Genomic DNA, 18,013 nt, shown 5'->3' with positions numbered 1-18,013 from the left:
TTTTCCGCATCTCAGATTGTAATAGCAAGGGGTTAAAGGTCTAGTGCCCCAGGGTAGACTCAAACGAGGGGAACATAAACTGTAAGCACATATTACAGATGTGTACGAAGACAGAAGTTGACACAAGCTTTGAGTTAGCCGACACGTGGCTCATCCTGATAGGTTTATTTGCTGACACACCATGTAGGGAGACCCAAATAACTGGCGCACACGTTCCCTTATATTTCCCGGGCCCCTCGTTCCCACCTGACCGTGCCCCCTTGCAATTTCTCAGGCCCACATTTATTTCTAACATGCAGCTAATCAGAGGGCCGCTGGCCGTTCCAAGCATCCACTTCAATTGGCTGCTCTACACATCCCGGCACACCACCAAGCTAATGGGAGGCTCTCCACTCTGTGTTCAAAGACCAACTGGTGGTGGGGTGGGGAGGGTATAATTAGGAGCCACTTCTCAACACATGTATAAAGTGTTTTTTTTCCAAACCCATGCAATGCATACTAGCAGAGATAACCATCAATTCCACCCAATCAAAGGCCGTGCCATTGATCAGTGTTGTATATGTCGGTTATGAAAATTTTGATGAAAATAATAAAGATTAAATAAAATTTGGGAAATTATGTTAATTAATGTAATTATGCGCATACATTATGCTAATTCGAGAGATAATCGTATTAATTTATGCGATTGTGTGCGTTTATGCTAATGCAAGCCGTTATGATAATTAGGCCCCGCTTCGCTGACGAGGGTCGGATCATCAATCGGGATCATGCAATTGATCGTATTAAGTTATGCCAGTGTGATGTAAGTATGCCAGAGTAAGCTCCGCTTCGTTGTTTAATTTCGTATTAACGCTCGGCAATACAATTATTCTCGCTTTAACATTTACTGAGTGTGTTAGTGTGTTTATTTTTCGATTTAAAGCTTTCGTGACTGCAATGATTCATCTTCTTTATTTCTTTCGGTAAAGTCACGTAGAATGAGAATACAATAATAAATTGATAAAATAAAATAACACAATAATATTCTCACGACGTCTCGGCCACAACACAAGCGGCCTTCATCAGGTGAAGGGACGAGACTGTCTGGTAGGACAGCGCTGGAGTAAAAGAGCCACGTTCAGATCACAACCTTTAAGCTGTGTGAGGAAACAAAAGGCCTTGACAAAGGAATTAGCATATAATTTAGCATTGAAATGGCTGAGTGATTAGCTTGTGACTGGTCACAGAAATAGCTATGTTAAAAGTTAAAGCATACACATCCGCAGAGGCACCCCTTGATAAAGGAATTTAGATCTCAACGCAGGATACAGCTCTTATGCATAAAATTTCGGAAGGAACACGCAACCACTTCTGTGTTAATCAATTTGATTTTCTAACCAAACCTTCACTCTAATATAATATGCGAACTCTCAATCTTGGAATTTTCAACACAGTATCGATACAGCAACCATCAACGATTGCGTTGCTTCACTTCGACAACGGCACATGTGATTCATTCCACCGCGTAACGCGAACTCAGTTGGTGAGAGTCGTTAAGACATACAGGCACACTATTCTAACAAAAACCTTGATACTCTATTATGAATGATTATACTTGAAATTGCCCACACAGTACTGCATTCATTCATAGATCCGTAAGCAACCCTCAAGGCAATTCTTATCACGTTGTTTCACTTTGGGTCACGGAGCAGTTGGTTGTTATGCAGTGTAATACGAGCATATGGAAAATATGAATAAAGTCCTTAAAATTATGCGATGGTATTCATACGAAAAGCAATCAAACAATTATTATTCCTAAAGGCACAAATATGCGTTCATAGATTCATCAGCAAGATTGTATAATTAAAGAGATGGCTTGGAGTAAGGTGTGCGGCGGGAGATTAATTAATTCGTGTACAAGATTGTATGATAAGGAAGCCAGTTTAACACGATTTCTCCCCGTGAGCGTAGCTCCGTGGCGAAGGTGTCAATAATTAATTCGTATTGATGAATCTATGGGTAATTTATGCGATTAGAAGTACAATCACAAAACGAAGAACAAAATTTGTAATAAAAAAAACTTAATTAATGTACTTATAACCAACGGATTGTTTTCACTTGAGGAGCTGTGATGCCTTCATGGCCAGCTGATGGTTAATTAGTCTTTTAGTTTCGATTTAAAGCTTTCGTGACTGCAAGGATTCATCTTCTTTGGTTCTTTCGGTAAAGTCACATAGAATGAGAATAAAATAATAAATTGATAAAATAAAATAACACAATAATATTCTCACGACGTTTCGGCCACAACACAAGCGGCCTTCATCAGGTGAAGGGACGAGACTGTCTGGAGGACAGCGCTGATGAAGGCCGCTTGTGTTGTGGCCGAAACGTCGTGAGAATATTATTGTTATTTTATTTGATCAATTTATTATTTTATTCTCATTCTACGTGACTTTACCGAAAGAACCAAAGAAGAAGATAGTCTTTTAGTGTGTAGGTTCGTTGGATTGTTCTTTTGGTAAATTCCTGTGTGAGCGGACGACGTAAGCGTAGCGGGTTTGTGAAGGTGGGGGATGGGCATACGAACAGCGGCAGGTTCCCTCTCGCTCGGCGTGTCTCACGCCGCTGGGTGATGAGCTCGCCGGCACGCTGTTCCCTCTCCTGATGCTGCTCGAACGCGCTCAGCGCTGCGAGCCGCAGGCGGCTGCAGGCTCCTTTCACTGCTGTGGGGCAGCGCGACAGCTCCCTCTCCTTGAAGATGCGCGATCGCGCTCAGCTGGTTCGCTGACTCTTTTGCTCACGGGTTAGCTGGTCAGGATTTTCCACTGCTGGATGAGTCAAGTCGGCACGCGCTTGGCCGCTGACAGCAGACGCTCTTGCTTGGCGGCGCTGGTCGCGCTGCAGCTGGGAGCCGGCACTCGATGCAGGATAAACTTTCAGCGATACTCTGTCTGCCCATGCCGAACTCAGCACAGAGCGACCCCTCGCCCGCCTTCAATGCGAGATACAGCACCCATTGCAAATGTCTCGAGGCCATGCCTCGAAGCTGGCTTGATGTCTTCTTCCGAACCGCTGGTCGCCGTCTCCTGCGACTGGTCGCGCCTTGTTGAATTCGTTTGTCGAGATGATGGTTGAAATGTTATATTCGAAAAAAAAAATCTCCGCTCTGCGCAGTAGGGGGGGGCGTGGCTTGTGTATGTCACACACGGTCACGGTCATTCCCTCCCTTCTCTACGCTTGCGAAACGTGGACCCCCCCTAATGGAACATCTTCGCCGGTTGGAAACATTTGGGCTGGTCTGCTTGCGATCCATCCTGGGTTTAACCAGACTGGATTGTGTGAGGAGCTCACAAGTCCTTGAAAGATCTGGGCAAGGTCCCATCGGTGAGCTCCTCCGGCGGGCAAGGCTGCGTTGGCTGGGTCATGTAGCCCACATGCCCAGCCACCGCATGCCGAAACAGCTTTTGTTCGGCCGGATCGAGGGGGCTAAACGGGGGCGGCACGGGCTAGAGAAGAGATAGAGTGATGTGGTACAGGAGGCACGGGCTAGAGAAGAGATGGAGTGATGTGGTACATGAGGCACGGGCTAGAGAAGAGATGGAGTGATGTGGTACAGGAGGCATGGGCTAGAGAAGAGATGGAGTGATGTGGTACAGGAGGCATGGGCTAGAGAAGAGATGGAGTGATGTGGTACAGGAGGCACGGGGCTAGAGAAGAGATGGAGTGATGTGGTACAGGAGGCACGGGGCTAGAGAAGAGATGGAGTGATGTGGTACAGGAGGCACGGGGCTAGAGAAGAGATGGAGTAATGTGGTACAGGAGGCACGGGCTAGAGAAGAGATGGAGTGATGTGGTACAGGAGGCACGGGTTAGAGAAGAGATGGAGTGATGTGGTACAGGAGGACGTGGAGCTGAGTGGACTTGCCGATGACTGGTACCAGCGGTGTCAGGATCAGCCTCTGTGGAGGAGGCTCGTGAAGGACGCTACTGGGCAGTTGGAGGTAGTCGCCCTCCAACAACAACGGAGGGCGGAGGAGCGATGCTCACAACAACGAGCGGAGCACCGGGTGGCTGAAGCACTGTGGGTTGGCACAATAGGGGGCACAGGTGGTGCATCAGCCAGTCATCTCAGTCAGTCGACCCGTGGCACCTGGGTCTGCCCCGTGACCTCCTGCCAGCGGGCGTTCGACACTTCACGTGGCCTCAGGGTGCACATAGCCTGGCACAAGCGTCGTGGTGACGTCACCGCCACTTAGTGGTGAATGGCGATTGTTGTATGTCATCCCCTCAAACCATCTGCGTTATACAATCCTGGGGGGGGAGGGGGCGACCCTTCCCGTCCGGTCGGCCCTCCCGGTGTGACCTTTCCTCTACGCACAAAGGGCGTTAAGGCTTTTAAAGTTAACATTTATTCCATCACGGTTTGGTATCGTACCACTTGCAGTTATGATTCTGTCTGTGACTCAAGGTATTTTCACGAGGGAAGGTGCTCTCTTGAGCATATGCCTATTCTTATCACGTGCGGCGGGAAGACAAAGACGGCCGGGAGGCTCTCTCTTTCCCTGGCCCTCGGTTTAACATCGCTCAAATATCATTTGGTTTTATGTTCAACAAGGTTGTGATTCACCCCGTTATCCTGGCCCTTCCTCAGTTTTTATTAATTTTCATCATTCCGTGTGTATGCTTTATCATTTATATCATTTTATTTCCAATATCCTGGGTTAAGAGGTAAGTTTCTTGATCCTGGGAATTCGTATTCCTTGGTGTTTGCAAGGTTATATAGAGTGAGGGAAAAAAGTATTTGATCCCCTGCTGATTTCATACGTTTGCCCACTGACAAAGAAATGATCAGTCTATAATTTGAATGGTAGGTTTATTTGAACAGTGAGACAGAATAACAACAACAAAATCCAGAAAAACGCATGTCAAAAATGTTATAAATTGATTGGCATTTTAATGAGGGAAATAAGTATTTGACCCCTCTGCAAAACATGACTTAGTACTTGGTGGCAAAACCCTTGTTGGCAATCACAGAGGTCAGACGTTTCTTGCAGTTGGCCACCAGGTTTGCACACATCTCAGGAGGGATTTTGTCCCACTCCTCTTTGCAGATCTTCTCCAAGTCATTCAGGTTTCGAGGCTGACGTTTGGCAACTCGAACCTTCAGCTCCCTCCACAGATTTTCTATGGGATTAAGGTCTGGAGACTGGCTAGGCCACTCCAGGACCTTAATGTGCTTCTTCCTGAGCCACTCCTTTGTTGCCTTGGCCGTGTGTTTTGGGTCATTGTCATGCTTGAATACCCATCCACGACCCATTTTCAATGCCTTGGCTGAGGGAAGGAGGTTCTCACCCAAGATTTGTCGGTACATGGCCCCGTCCATCGTCCCTTTGATGCGGTGAAGTTGTCCTGTCCCCTTAGCAGAAAAACACCCCCAAAGCATAATGTTTCCACCTCCATGTTGGATGGTGGGGATGGTGTTCTTGGGGTCATAGGTGGCATTCCTCCTCATCCAAACACGGCGAGTTGAGTTGATGCCAAAGAGCTCCATTTTGGTCTCATCTGACCACAACACTTTCACCCAGTTGTCCTCTGAATCATTCTGATGTTCACTGGAAAACTTCAGACGGGCATGTATATGTACTTTCTTGAGCAAGGGGACCTTGCGGGCGCTGCAGAATTTCAGTCCATCACGGCGTAGTGTGTTACCAATTGTTTTCTTGGTGACTATGGTCCCAGCTGCCTTGAGATCATTGACAAGATCCTCCCGTGTAGTTCTGGGCTGATTCCTCACCGTTCTCATGATCATTGCAACTCCACGAGGTGAGATCTTGCACGGAGCCCCAGGCCGAGGGAGATTGACAGTTTTTTTGTGTTTCTTCCATTTGCGAATAATCGCACCAACTATTGTCACCTTCTCACCAAGCTCCTTGGCAATGGTCTTGTAGCCCATTCCAGCCTTGTGTAGGTCTACAATCTTGTCCCTGATATCCTTGGAGAACTCTTTGGTCTTGGCCATGGTGGAGAGTTTGGAATCTGATTGATTGATTGCGTCTGTGGACAGGTGTCTTTTATACAGGTAACAAGCTGCGATTAGGAGCACTCCCTTTAACAGTGTGCTCCTAATCTCAGCTTGTTACCTGTATAAAATACACCTGGGAGCCAGAAATCTTTCTGATTGAGAGGGGGTCAAATACTTATTTCCCTCATTAAAATGCCAATCAATTTATAACATTTTTGACATGCGTTTTTCTGGATTGTTTTGTTGTTATTCTCTCACTGTTCAAATAAACCTACCATTAAAATAATAGACTGATCATTTCTTTGTCAGTGGGCAAACGTACAAAATCAGCAGGGGATCAAATACTTTTTTCCCTCACTGTAAACGGAATATAGTTTACAGTGAATAACGTATTAATGCTATGTATGACACTTATGTATTGTCTGTGGTTGTTTTAATTACTTGTCCGCCCGCGGTAGTGGGGTGGGGTGCCATTATTAAGTCCAGCGCATCGTGTGTGCAGATGGCCTGCACGATAATACATTCCCTTGCTCTGGTGTTAAATTCCTGCTTGCCCGTGCTGCGGGAAGACAAAGGCGGCCGGGAGGTTCTCTTTCTCTCTCTGGCTAGCCCTCGGTTTAACGTCGCTCAAATATCATTTGGTTTTATGTTTAACCAAGATTTGTAGTTATTTCCGATATCCGGAGTTTGGATATATAGCTTAGTTTGGACTTAAGCTTTCGTGATTGCAGGAACTCATGTACTTTGGTTCTCTTGGTAAAGTCACGTAGATAGAAGATACAATAAGAAACAATACGTGAGTTGAATAAGGGTGAAGTAAAATAAGTACTAATAAAGCCACTAATATAGACTTATTCGTATAGCCAAGCTTTAACTTTTTCCGTGAAGAGAAAAAAAAATATCAGTTATAATGTTTGTTTGCCCTGTGCTCTGTGATTCTGGGTATTTATTTGTGAACCGTTCTTTGGCGATCTGGAGATTCGCAGATAACGTAACCTCTCCTTTTTGCCCCAAAGTTTATTTATTTATTTTAAATGGCCTTTTTACGATCTCCATATGCTGTTTGCTGTGGGACTGGGTTTGTGTATTTTCATTCATTATTTTGGTTGCTATTAACAAAAAAATATCGGCAAGTATTATTATTAATATCAATTTTGGAAAAGGCCTATAGATACAACATCAGAGAAAGAGTGCGCTGTATGATTTCATGTTCAGGCTTCGAGTCATACAAATAGAATAACCAAGAGCTCTCTATCACGAACAGAGTGCCTATCTGTTGATGCCAGTTCGAACTGCATGAATTATTCTCACACATTCCAGGTGGCATTTGAATGGAGTGGTGAGGGATGCAATTCCTCTCAAGCTCATGCGTACTTGGCAAAAAAAACCACGGCATCATCGTTTTGAGTGTTAATGTTTTCTCAGTCTGGTCAGAGGATAATCCTCCACCACAAAATTCATAATAATCTACACCTGTCAAAAATTACAGCTCACGGCATCTCAAATACCCCATTTGACCACCTTGGCCATGCAATGCCCTTTTCTAGCGCAAAAGCGGTTAAGAAGAGCGCATGTACTGAGGCTGCAGTTCAAAGCCTGGTTTGGGGTCATTAAGGTGAAAATGGTTTGTGACTGTTGAAGCCCATTTTGATGTGTAAGAGTTGCAGGATAGAAGCTCTGGTCACAACGACTTCCCATAAACCACCTCGGCACAAGTCAATCTTACGTTGCCGCCATCTGTGGATTGTATGGTGTACAGTATCCATTCATGCCGTCCTTATGCAGAAGTGCATTTAAAATCTCCACATTTGTTCTCTAAAATCGAATAAAAATACCGCAGTCGTGTCCCCCAGATGTTTTGCTCGACACTGAAGTTCGCTGGGTAGATCTGGTAATAAGCCAAAGTCTCGACGAAGGAGTGCAACAGGAAGCTGGGAAAGCCACAGCGTGGCCACTGCTGACAGCTGAATCACAGTCCAACACACAATCACACGAGCCCCAACTGCCTAAAGAGGCTATTTTTAGCGAGTGGGCTGTACTATACGGCTGCCTATAGAGAGGGAGGAATGTTTGAGGCGTAGCTGGGGGTTTCCGCCATCTGGTTGATGACCAGAGTGGCCAGTTTTTTGGAACGAGATTGTACAGTGGCCTGCAACGCCACCAAACCAATCCGGATGCCACGTGGATTAACGTTGGCACATTTGCTGCGTGCAAATGTGCCAACGTTAGTCACGGAGCGTGCTTTATTGCAACCCCGGATTCGACTGGTCCAGAGATTGCTTGCATGAACAATCTGCTTACCATTAAACCTTGGCCCAGAAGGCCCCATATGCCAATTGACTATACCTGCAGTTTATTTTCATATGGGCACTTTGGTGTCATATGGTCTTTTTTTTTTACCCACAAGCAACCCTCACGGCCCTTGGACGTGATCCTCCCTCCCAGCCAGCCAAACTTTTAATCTTCAACCCTGCCTGTCCCCACATATATCTTGCTTACTCTCCTCTGTACGATGTATATCACAATTTATCTCGATTGCTTTCTTTGTTTCTGTTTCCCTAGTCCTGTCCCCTCTTCTACCTCTGCCTCTATGTTCCTCTCCGGCCTCCACTGTTATCTCACTCTACCTCACCTCTGTTTCTCTCACCCTCGCTCTCCTTATTCCCACCTCTCCCTTTCCCGTCTCAATCTCTCTTGCCTCTCCCCAACCCTCCCTTCCATTGCTTGTAGCTTCCCCTCACTCCTCTCTTTGCTCTCTCCTCTCCGTTTCACGCCCTTGCACTCTCTGCCCACGCCTCGACATCTCCCTCCTCCCTTGCATCTGCGCGGGATCCAGCTCACAGGTGAGCCTGGACAATTGAACCTGAACATGTAAGCCTGAACCGGTGTCTGATAAGTTGAACCCCAAAACAGCATGAGCCTTAACAAGTGAGCCCAAACACTTGAACCTGAACAGGGGGAGCCAGAACAGCTGACCATGAAGAGCTGAACCCAGTGTCCGTAACGACATGATCAGCTCAAGGGGTGCGGCAATCTGTCAATTGGGGCCCCAATACTGTTGAAAACAAATCTCATGGTTGTTGTCAAGGGGGCCCCCAACTCGAAGCTTTGGCCACCAGGGAGTGCCAAGGCACCCTGTCCCCACGCGAGTAACGCTACTGGCTGAAGGCAAACAAATAAGCCTGAACAGGCGCGCATAAAACAAGCGTGCCTTGAGCTGTTTGTTGTTTGAAGGTGGATATTGCTTGGATGCTGGGGAGAGAGTTCCCAATGGCTGCTGGTGCAACGAAAAACGTCATTCAGCCAGTTAGGTCCTGGTTCTGGGTACGGAGGCAGATCGTTGGACGTGATGATTTAGACGTGCTCTTTCGGACGCGGTCATTTGCTGTGGTCAGTGGCGTGAGGATGGAGAGAGTATGATGGGGAAGGGGCCTTTAGAGATCTCATGTGACGTATGATTGCGATTGTGTACTTTTGCCTTGATTTGAAGGGGGGCACCATTGCAGGGCTTTTAGCGAAACCATGGAATTCAAGTGGCCGCGGCTGATGCCTTGGGCGGCGAGACAAGTTGTTTTTGGAGACGCTGTAGTTTATTGAGGTCTGAAAAAGGATGCCATTGAGAGCGATCGAGACGAGTGCCGACAATGCGCACATACAATCCAGAGTGTTTGCCGCGGCTGCGGGTAACATTGGGCGGATGGATGTGCCATAATCAATCTTTATTTTGTGTGCCAATAATCGCCCTCAATAAAGGAGGCAATCGGTGCACGTTACAACGAAATGGGAACGGTACGGCGGGAGGGGAGGTTAAGGAACAACAAGAATGATAAAATAAATCCGTGTCGATTTCAGCGGCTAACGCCGGCTGAGCAAAGTAATTTGCAACCGCGCGCAATATGAAGCGCAATCGTCTTGAAACAGCGAATAGCATAAGAAATGTACGTAGTAAATACATATAAATTAAGTAAGAAGCTGGTTTTTTTTTAGATGTTATGGAAAGGCATACAATTATTTCGCACTGTACGTAGCCAACCACGCTAATCGGAGGAAGGACTACAAACTAAACACACAAAAAAACTGTTCTAAAGAAATTAGTTTGCAATCTAGATGACTAAAAGTGCATATTTCGCAGCAGCTTCCTAATATTGGAAGGAAGAGCGTTCCGGACGGCCACAGAAGCGTATCTGAAAGCATGCGATGCGGTGACCGTCTTCGTTCGATGGCTGGCCAAAGTATAGAGATGTTGTCTTGCACAGACCATGGCTAGTCAAAGTATAGAGATGTTGTCTTGCACAGACCATGGCTAGTCAAAGTATAGAGATGTTGTCTTGCACAGACCATGGCTAGTCAAAGTATAGAGATGTTGTCTTGCACAGACCATGGCTACTCAAAGTATAGAGATGTTGTCTTGCACAGACAATGGCTAGTCAAAGTATAGAGATGTTGTCTTGCACAGACCATGGCTAGTCAAAGTATAGAGATGTTGTCTTGCACAGACCATGGCTAGTCAAAGTATAGAGATGTTGTCTTGCACACACCATGGCTAGTCAAAGTATAGAGATGTTGTCTTGCACAGATCATGGCTAGTCAAAGTATAGAGATGTTGTCTTGCACAGACCATGGCTAGTCAAAGTATAGAGATGTTGTCTTGCACAGACCATGGCTAGTCAAAGTATAGAGATGTTGTCTTGCACACACCATGGCTAGTCAAAGTGTAGAGATGTTGTCTTGCACATATCATGGCTAGTCAAAGTATAGAGATGTCTTGCACAGACCATGGCTAGTCAAAGTATAGAGATGTTGTCTTGCACACACCATGGCTAGTCAAAGTATAGAGATGTTGTCTTGCACAGACCATGGCTAGTCAAAGTATAGAGATGTCTTGCACACACCATGGCTAGTCAAAGTATAGAGATGTTGTCTTGCACAGACAATGGCTAGTCAAAGTATAGAGATGTTGTCTTGCACAGATCATGGCTAGTCAAAGTATAGAGATGTTGTCTTGCACAGACAATGGCTAGTCAAAGTATAGAGATGTTGTCTTGCACAGACCATGGCTAGTCAAAGTATAGAGATGTTGTCTTGCACACACCATGACTAGTCAAAGTATAGAGATGTTGTCTTGCACACACCATGGCTAGTCAAAGTATAGAGATGTGTCTTGCACAGACCATGGCTAGTCAAAGTATAGAGATGTCTTGCACACACCATGGCTAGTCAAAGTGTAGAGATGTTGTCTTGCACAGATCATGGCTAGTCAAAGTATAGAGATGTTGTCTTGTACACACCATGGCTAGTCAAAGTATAGAGATGTTGTCTTGCACAGATCATGGCTAGTCAAAGTATAGAGATGTTGTCTTGCACAGATCATGGCTAGTCAAAGTATAGAGATGTTGTCTTGCACAGATCATGGCTAGTCAAAGTATAGAGATGTGTCTTGCACAGACCATGGCTAGTCAAAGTATAGAGATGTGTCTTGCACAGACCATGGCTAGTCAAAGTATAGATATGTTGTCTTGCACAGACCATGGCTAGTCAAAGTATAGAGATGTTGTCTTGCACAGACAATGGCTAGTCAAAGTATAGAGATGTGTCTTGCACAGATCATGGCTAGTCAAAGTATAGAGATGTTGTCTTGCACACACAATGGCTAGTCAAAGTATAGAGATGTTGTCTTGCACAGACAATGGCTAGTCAAAGTATAGAGATGTTGTCTTGCACAGACAATGGCTAGTCAAAGTATAGAGATGTTGTCTTGCACAGACAATGGCTAGTCAAAGTATAGAGATGTGTCTTGCACAGATCATGGCTAGCCAAAGTATAGAAATGTTGTCTTGCACGGATCATGGCTAGTCAAAGTATAGAGATGTGTCTTGCACAAAATCACGGAATTGAGAAAGACTTGGCTTGTTTCGGATGTCCGGTTGCAGGCAGGTGTGGTGTTTCAGATACTTGGGGCTGTGTTCGAGAAGGATCCTTCCCACCTCCCCCACCCCCCAGCGTCGGGTGAACAATTCTGGGCTGGGCAAGTCTTGTCGGTCCCGGGAAACGGAGTGTGTTGTATGTGCCTGAGGATTGGAGGGAGATGCAGTTTTTCAGGTGGATAGGGACTTTTTATAGGTTAGCAGAGCAACCTTGAATTGGATGCAGACGTGGACTGGTAAGCCAGTGCAAGATAACGGAGGGTAGGTTGTGATGTGTTCAAAACGGCTTACCCACCTTGATAATCTGGGCAGCTGCATACGGCACTAACTGGAGCCTCTGCACTAATCCAAGTTGTAGATCATTGGTCCTTAACCTGGGGGTGCGAGATGTTCATTCTGGGGGTGCGAGATGTTCATTCTGGGGGTGTGAGATGCTCATCCTGGGGGTGCGAGATGTTCATTCTGGGGGTGCGAGATGCTCATTCTGGGGGTACGAGATGTTCATTCTGGGGGTACGAGATGCTCATTCTGGGGGTGCGAGATGCTCATTCTGGGGGTGCGAGATGTTTATTCTGGGGGTGCGAGATGTTCATTCTGGGGGTGCGAGATGCTCATTCTGGGGGTGCGAGCTGCTCATTCTGGGGGTGCGAGATGCTCATTCTGGGGGTGCGAGGTGCTCATTCTGGGGGTGCGAGATGCTCATTCTGGCGGTGCGAGATGTTCATCCTGGGGGTGCGAGATGCTCATTCTGGGGGTGCGAGATGCTCATTCTGGGGGTGCGAGATGCTCATTCTGGGGGTGCGAGATGCTCATTCTGGGGGTGCGAGACGTGGCCAAATTTTTTTAAAAGGTAAATAATCTAAAACACAAATGAAGCACGGGCACGTGAGTGCAACGACTTTGTTTCATCAAACCTCTGTGCTTACTCCCACACAGCTTAAAGGACGCGACCTGGGCTTGGATGTTTTCACTCCAACGCTGTCCTCATGACAGCACGGTCCCTTCACCTGATGAAGGCCACTTGTGTTGTGGCCGAAACGTCTTGATTTTTGTTATTTGATTTTTTACCTACGTGACTTTGTCGAATAGAACCAAAGAGTATAAACCTCTATGTGTTTATTAACATTAGACATTTTTTTAACGACTGAGAACCAAAGGGGTGCAAAGGCAGTGCCGGATTATCCTAGTATCAAAAGTAGCATTCGCTACGGGCCCCAACACTAGCTTAATCCGGCACTGGTGCAAGGCTGTAGTAAAGGTTAACCATTGCCTTCGATGGTGGTTGTTGAGTGAAAACGTAGAGTCCAGAGGCATTAATACCGAGGATTTCCCAGTGATTTGAGACCGATGGCGGAGCCGGCGATGGGTGCAGGAATTTCCCCCACTATGCATAAGGGGTTGGCGTTCCCGGGAAATTCTACTTAACTCGAAATTACTTGAAGCAAACTTTAATTTCCCGCAAAGGCAATGTTCAAATCAGGGGTTGCGTTCCGAGCTGACATTTACGGAAGAAAAAAAATACGACTAAATGTCATGAAGTATACAAAATACATGCGAACTGCATACGATTAAGAGCATCCTGATCGATACCTATTGGGGTGAGCAGTGGTGGCGTTACGCAGACGACGGGGTAGGATGAAACTGTCTCTTCATCTGACAATAAAGCTGGAGCCACATGAATGTTTACGCCGTGACTGTTTGATGGGAAAAATGTAGACCGCACAAATGACCCAGGACGGATCCCCTGAAGGATGCCAGCAGTGGATGTCGTGAGTGGCGTGGGATGAAGACTTGCCATGCTTGACGTTAGGCCCTTCTATGCCTCTCGTGGAGAAATCGAATTCTAAACGCTCAATTAAAATCTCACGGTTTTGAGTGCCGAAGGGGGTAGATATGTCGGGGCTGGTTAGAGCAACGGTTTTGCCGGAGTCATTGTTGCATTCATATGAACTTCCTCGACACCTCTCTCACAAACACCACTGTCACTACTCCCACACACCTCTCATCTGTCTCAAACAAAATACTGACATCACTCGTTCTTCACACCACAAGTTTAATATACACACACAGACAACGCAACATGGCTCACCCCTTCACACCCGTGGATGTTGTGAACCTTTGCTGACGTAATGCAATCAGTTGATTAAACTCCCTTCGAAACGTCGTAGTTTTTTTGTTATTTTCTTTGAACCTATCTACGTGACTTTACCGAAAGACCCAAAGAATATCACACTTTCTGTGGTTGGGCTTACGATATCGAACAGTAGAGACCACCACGAAACAGTTCCAGAAACAACGATTTATTTAAACCCATACGCGAAATTCCATTTCAGCTGAACATCCATACCTGTCACAACAAATAGGGATGTCACGATTCGCACCACCCTCTTCCACGATCGATTAAAAAATCGGTATGTTTGTTATTGTAACGTGGCCAACCTCATTACATCGCATGCAATTTGTATGTAGAGGAGTCTATACGAGATCAGTCGGAATACGCCCGAACTCAGAAGCTAAGCAGCTTTGAGGAGCCTGGATAGCACTCGAGTAGGGAAATGTCTGCTGCTGTTACTGCACCAAATATTCTGCCCACCTTGGCCAACCCACGCCGACCAGCTCATTGGAGTCCCGTTTGGTCAAACATCCTCTACGACGCACACGAGGCGTGAGAAGGCCCTCGTCCAGCAGTGGATCGACAAATGGGATCTGCCGTCAGCATTCGAATATAAATATATCGATTTCAATTATTTGTATTCGTTGCGTGCGTTCATCTCGATCATCCCCCTACACTTTCAGTATTATGATCATGCGTCCGTTGATACACTAGTGTTGCCATCTGGTGGTAACAAAATGGAACTATACCAAACCCCAAAAAATACAGTATATTAAGACAATTTAAATTGCATTAGGAAAGGAATTTTAAAAACTCCTTAAAAAAAGTTTTTTTAAAGACAACGGTTTTATTAACTTTGTTAAAATTTTCATTTAAAGCTTTTGTGACTGCAGGGATTCATATTATTGGTTCTTTCGGTAAAGTCACGTAGAAGGTAAACAATAAATACAAATATAAAACAATAACATTCTCACGGCGTTTCGACTGCAACACAAGCAATCATCATCAGGTGTGAAAACCACAGCAAATTATCTTTATATGGTTTTCACACCTGATGATTTCGTGCGTTTTCTTGCTGTGGTTTTCACACCTGGTGACGATTGCTTGTGTTGCAGTCGAAACGTCGTGAGAATTTTGTTTTATATTTTTTCTTATTTTGTTTCCCTTCTACGTGACTTTACCGAAAGAACCAAGAATATAACTTCGTTTAACTCACGGTCGAGAAGTACGTCAATGATGCAGCGCCTGCTCCCCCCACATCAACGCTTACTTGAATCAATTACCTCCGTAACTCGTTGACACGGAGCAGACGCGACAGACACGTGGCGCCAGACACGTGGCCGCCTGCTTCTTGGACGAGGCGATTCCACAGTTTAGGGACCGCGGCGTTTTTAAATCTACACAAATATATAAATAATAAGGCGTCCATACAAAATGTAAATAGCTTTAAAGTAGCGAATTAATTGATTAATTGATGCCGATTTTGATACAGGCATGCATTGTCACCGGATCTGAGTACGTGTGCAAAATTTTGGAATTGATCGGCCAACAGGAAGTAGACAAAATTGACTACAAGATTTGACCACGACGAGTCAAGTTAAGTAAAACCGTTGAAAAAGACCGTAAACTTTTGGACGAAGATGCGTATGACGTTACAGAAAAGGGCAAACGAAAGTGCATTCAAGACACTTCAAATATACAGTACACGTAAAATACCGTAATGTGTTTTCATGGTGCTTGTGAAAAACTTTTACAATCAAATATAGGTCAGATACCGGAGTTGGTGATTACACTGGTACACTCCATGATTTGCAAGGCAGGGGAAAGGGGTGACGTTAATTAGTTTGGCTTATCAGCTTCCCACAATGCCTGGCACGCATCTGATGGATAGCTCTCCGTTTCAATTCGGTTTCTGCAGCAGCTTCCGGCACGCGCAGCGAAATGTCGAATATCGTGCGGAACAACACGTGGGTACAACTCGGAAACATCTAGTCAAGTATCGGTGAATATATCCCTGGCGGTAATTACTTTGGCGAGCTATGCACAGCTTAATCACAAAAACCTGGACCGTAGTGCTCGTTAATTAAACTGGCAAATCCCAATGTAGCAGGCTCCTCTTGAAAGTTCCGAGACTTGGCGAGGCTTTCCTGGATAGATAAATGGTTAAACAATGACAGCAGTAGGGACGTTTTTCAATTTTGTTTCAGCAAGGTTAACGCGTAGATAAAGTTTGGAAACGTCAGCCACACAGCTCTAACTCTCGCTCGGCATCAATTGAGATGTAACAACGTCTCGCCGCACAAAGTTACGGCCGTTGTGGCATAAAAGACTTTAGAAACCCATGCGAGTACACACCAAATGAACCAAAACCTCACGCACCGTGCTAATTGCATCCTCAACCTGCCCTTAAGATCAAGTACATATTTACAGTTAACGTTCGTCGCAGTCGTCACCGCACCTTCGCGAATGCAAAATTTTATAAAACTAAACTTTGTCATCGATCAATGTAACGACGACACTGTCCTTGTTACTCCAAAGTGTAATTATTGAGACATAGGGAGTTGCACCTTACTGAGGCTCTTCAGCGATCTCAACCTCTGCTGCAATTTACGACAGGCTATCTCAAAAGTTCACCCCTGGTTGTAGGACACGGTGGAAAAAAGAGCCTCGGGTCGGCCAAGGAAATCCGCTTCCCAAGTCACCCACGCGGCATCGCCAAAATCCCGCAAAGAGCAGTTGCCGTCATCTTAGGGAAAAACAAAAAGTTTGATTAAACTTAAAATGCAAACCACAGCAATTGTAACCACTATTGTTTTTACATAAAAATCGTAAAAAAAAGATCTCGTATGGAGTTGAAAGTGATGCAACTCAATTTATTTTTTATTTACCCTTCTGTCCTTATATTTTGTACGCAAAGTGCAAGTACAAATAACCAATTTTCTCAATAGCTGAGTAGTCATTACAGGCAGACTTACAGCCAAAGGATAAAATTTGTGTTCGTGAAAAGACTGCTTGTGGAAATATTTAGCTGTCAAATCACAGCAATCTTTACCCGTTACTTGCCAACACATGATTATACTCCACGCATTAAAATATCTTAACCCCTGCCTTAACCAGTGCCACCAATAAATGTGATGCAAGTAAGGTCATACTCATTCCACCCATATTAATATATTTTATTACCGCTTCCCCAATAGCAAGTTTTTTGTATAATGTGTTTCAGTTACATCGTTTTTTGTTCTAGCTTATTATTTAAGGATGACGCCGTTGTATTAACAAATGACATTTAAACCTTATGGCGGTATAATGTCCGTGATGCAGTCATTTTTAGTCTGTTGATGGTCGGCGATGCGGCAATCGACTCATCTCGAAGAGCTGTACACGATGCACCACTACGGTGAGTACGAGTGTTCAGTGTTTCAGCGCAATCGTCTTCGCTGTGTTTCGACATCGCGGAGTAGCACTGATTTCAGATTGATTGGTACCCCAGTCACGGAGTTAAGTACACCCCTGGAAAAAAATGTCCCAGAAATACAATATTTAATTGCCTCGGGCCATTATGTATGATTTGGTACCCCGGGGTACCGTCATAAGGATCATTTTGTTCAGTTGGTCGGTCTCAGCCCTAGAAACTGCAGTGATGCATAACATCTCCATAGAAAGACAAGAAAGTGCGCAAAGATATTCCGTCCGTTGAGTACGTGAAAAAACACAAGAGGCCTTCGCTAATCAGCTCAGGCCTCCGACTCCGTCCCCTTTCCAGGCTCCACCCCCTTGTCCATCGCTGATTGGTCATCGCTCAGCCGCAGCGTCTGTCCGTCACCCGACGTTGCATGCTCATTGGACGGTTTGGCCGACGCGGCAATAAGGCGGCTTTGCTCCTCCAAGTCCTGTGGTCGGGGTAGAAGGCCCACAGCAGGCGGTCATGAAGAATGACGTTAGATGACAAAAGGTTTAATGGGCTCACTCATAATC

The 18,013-nt window shown here is 45.5% G+C and overlaps 1 protein-coding gene across 1 annotated transcript in view; it reads right to left on the bottom strand.

Moving 5' to 3' along the window:
* Positions 1 to 14,209: 14,209 nt before the first annotated feature.
* The window catches only part of APPL1 (adaptor protein, phosphotyrosine interacting with PH domain and leucine zipper 1), a 31,661-nt gene continuing 27,857 nt past the window's right edge, over positions 14,210 to 18,013 (bottom strand). Inside the window, exon 22 of the mRNA XM_032966449.2 lies at positions 14,210 to 17,928. Coding sequence (XP_032822340.2) covers positions 17,773 to 17,928 — 156 coding nt within the window. The 3' untranslated portion in view covers positions 14,210 to 17,772. The remainder of the gene's footprint in view (positions 17,929 to 18,013) is intronic.

Source organism: Petromyzon marinus, chromosome 36 (genome assembly GCF_048934315.1).
Source record: "Petromyzon marinus isolate PM22_M1 ecotype Great Lakes invasive population chromosome 36, UKy_Petmar_22M1.pri1.0, whole genome shotgun sequence".
Lineage (NCBI taxonomy): Eukaryota > Metazoa > Chordata > Hyperoartia > Petromyzontiformes > Petromyzontidae > Petromyzon > Petromyzon marinus.
Note: the sequence above shows the minus strand (reverse complement) of the source record. Positions and strands in the feature narration are given on the sequence as shown.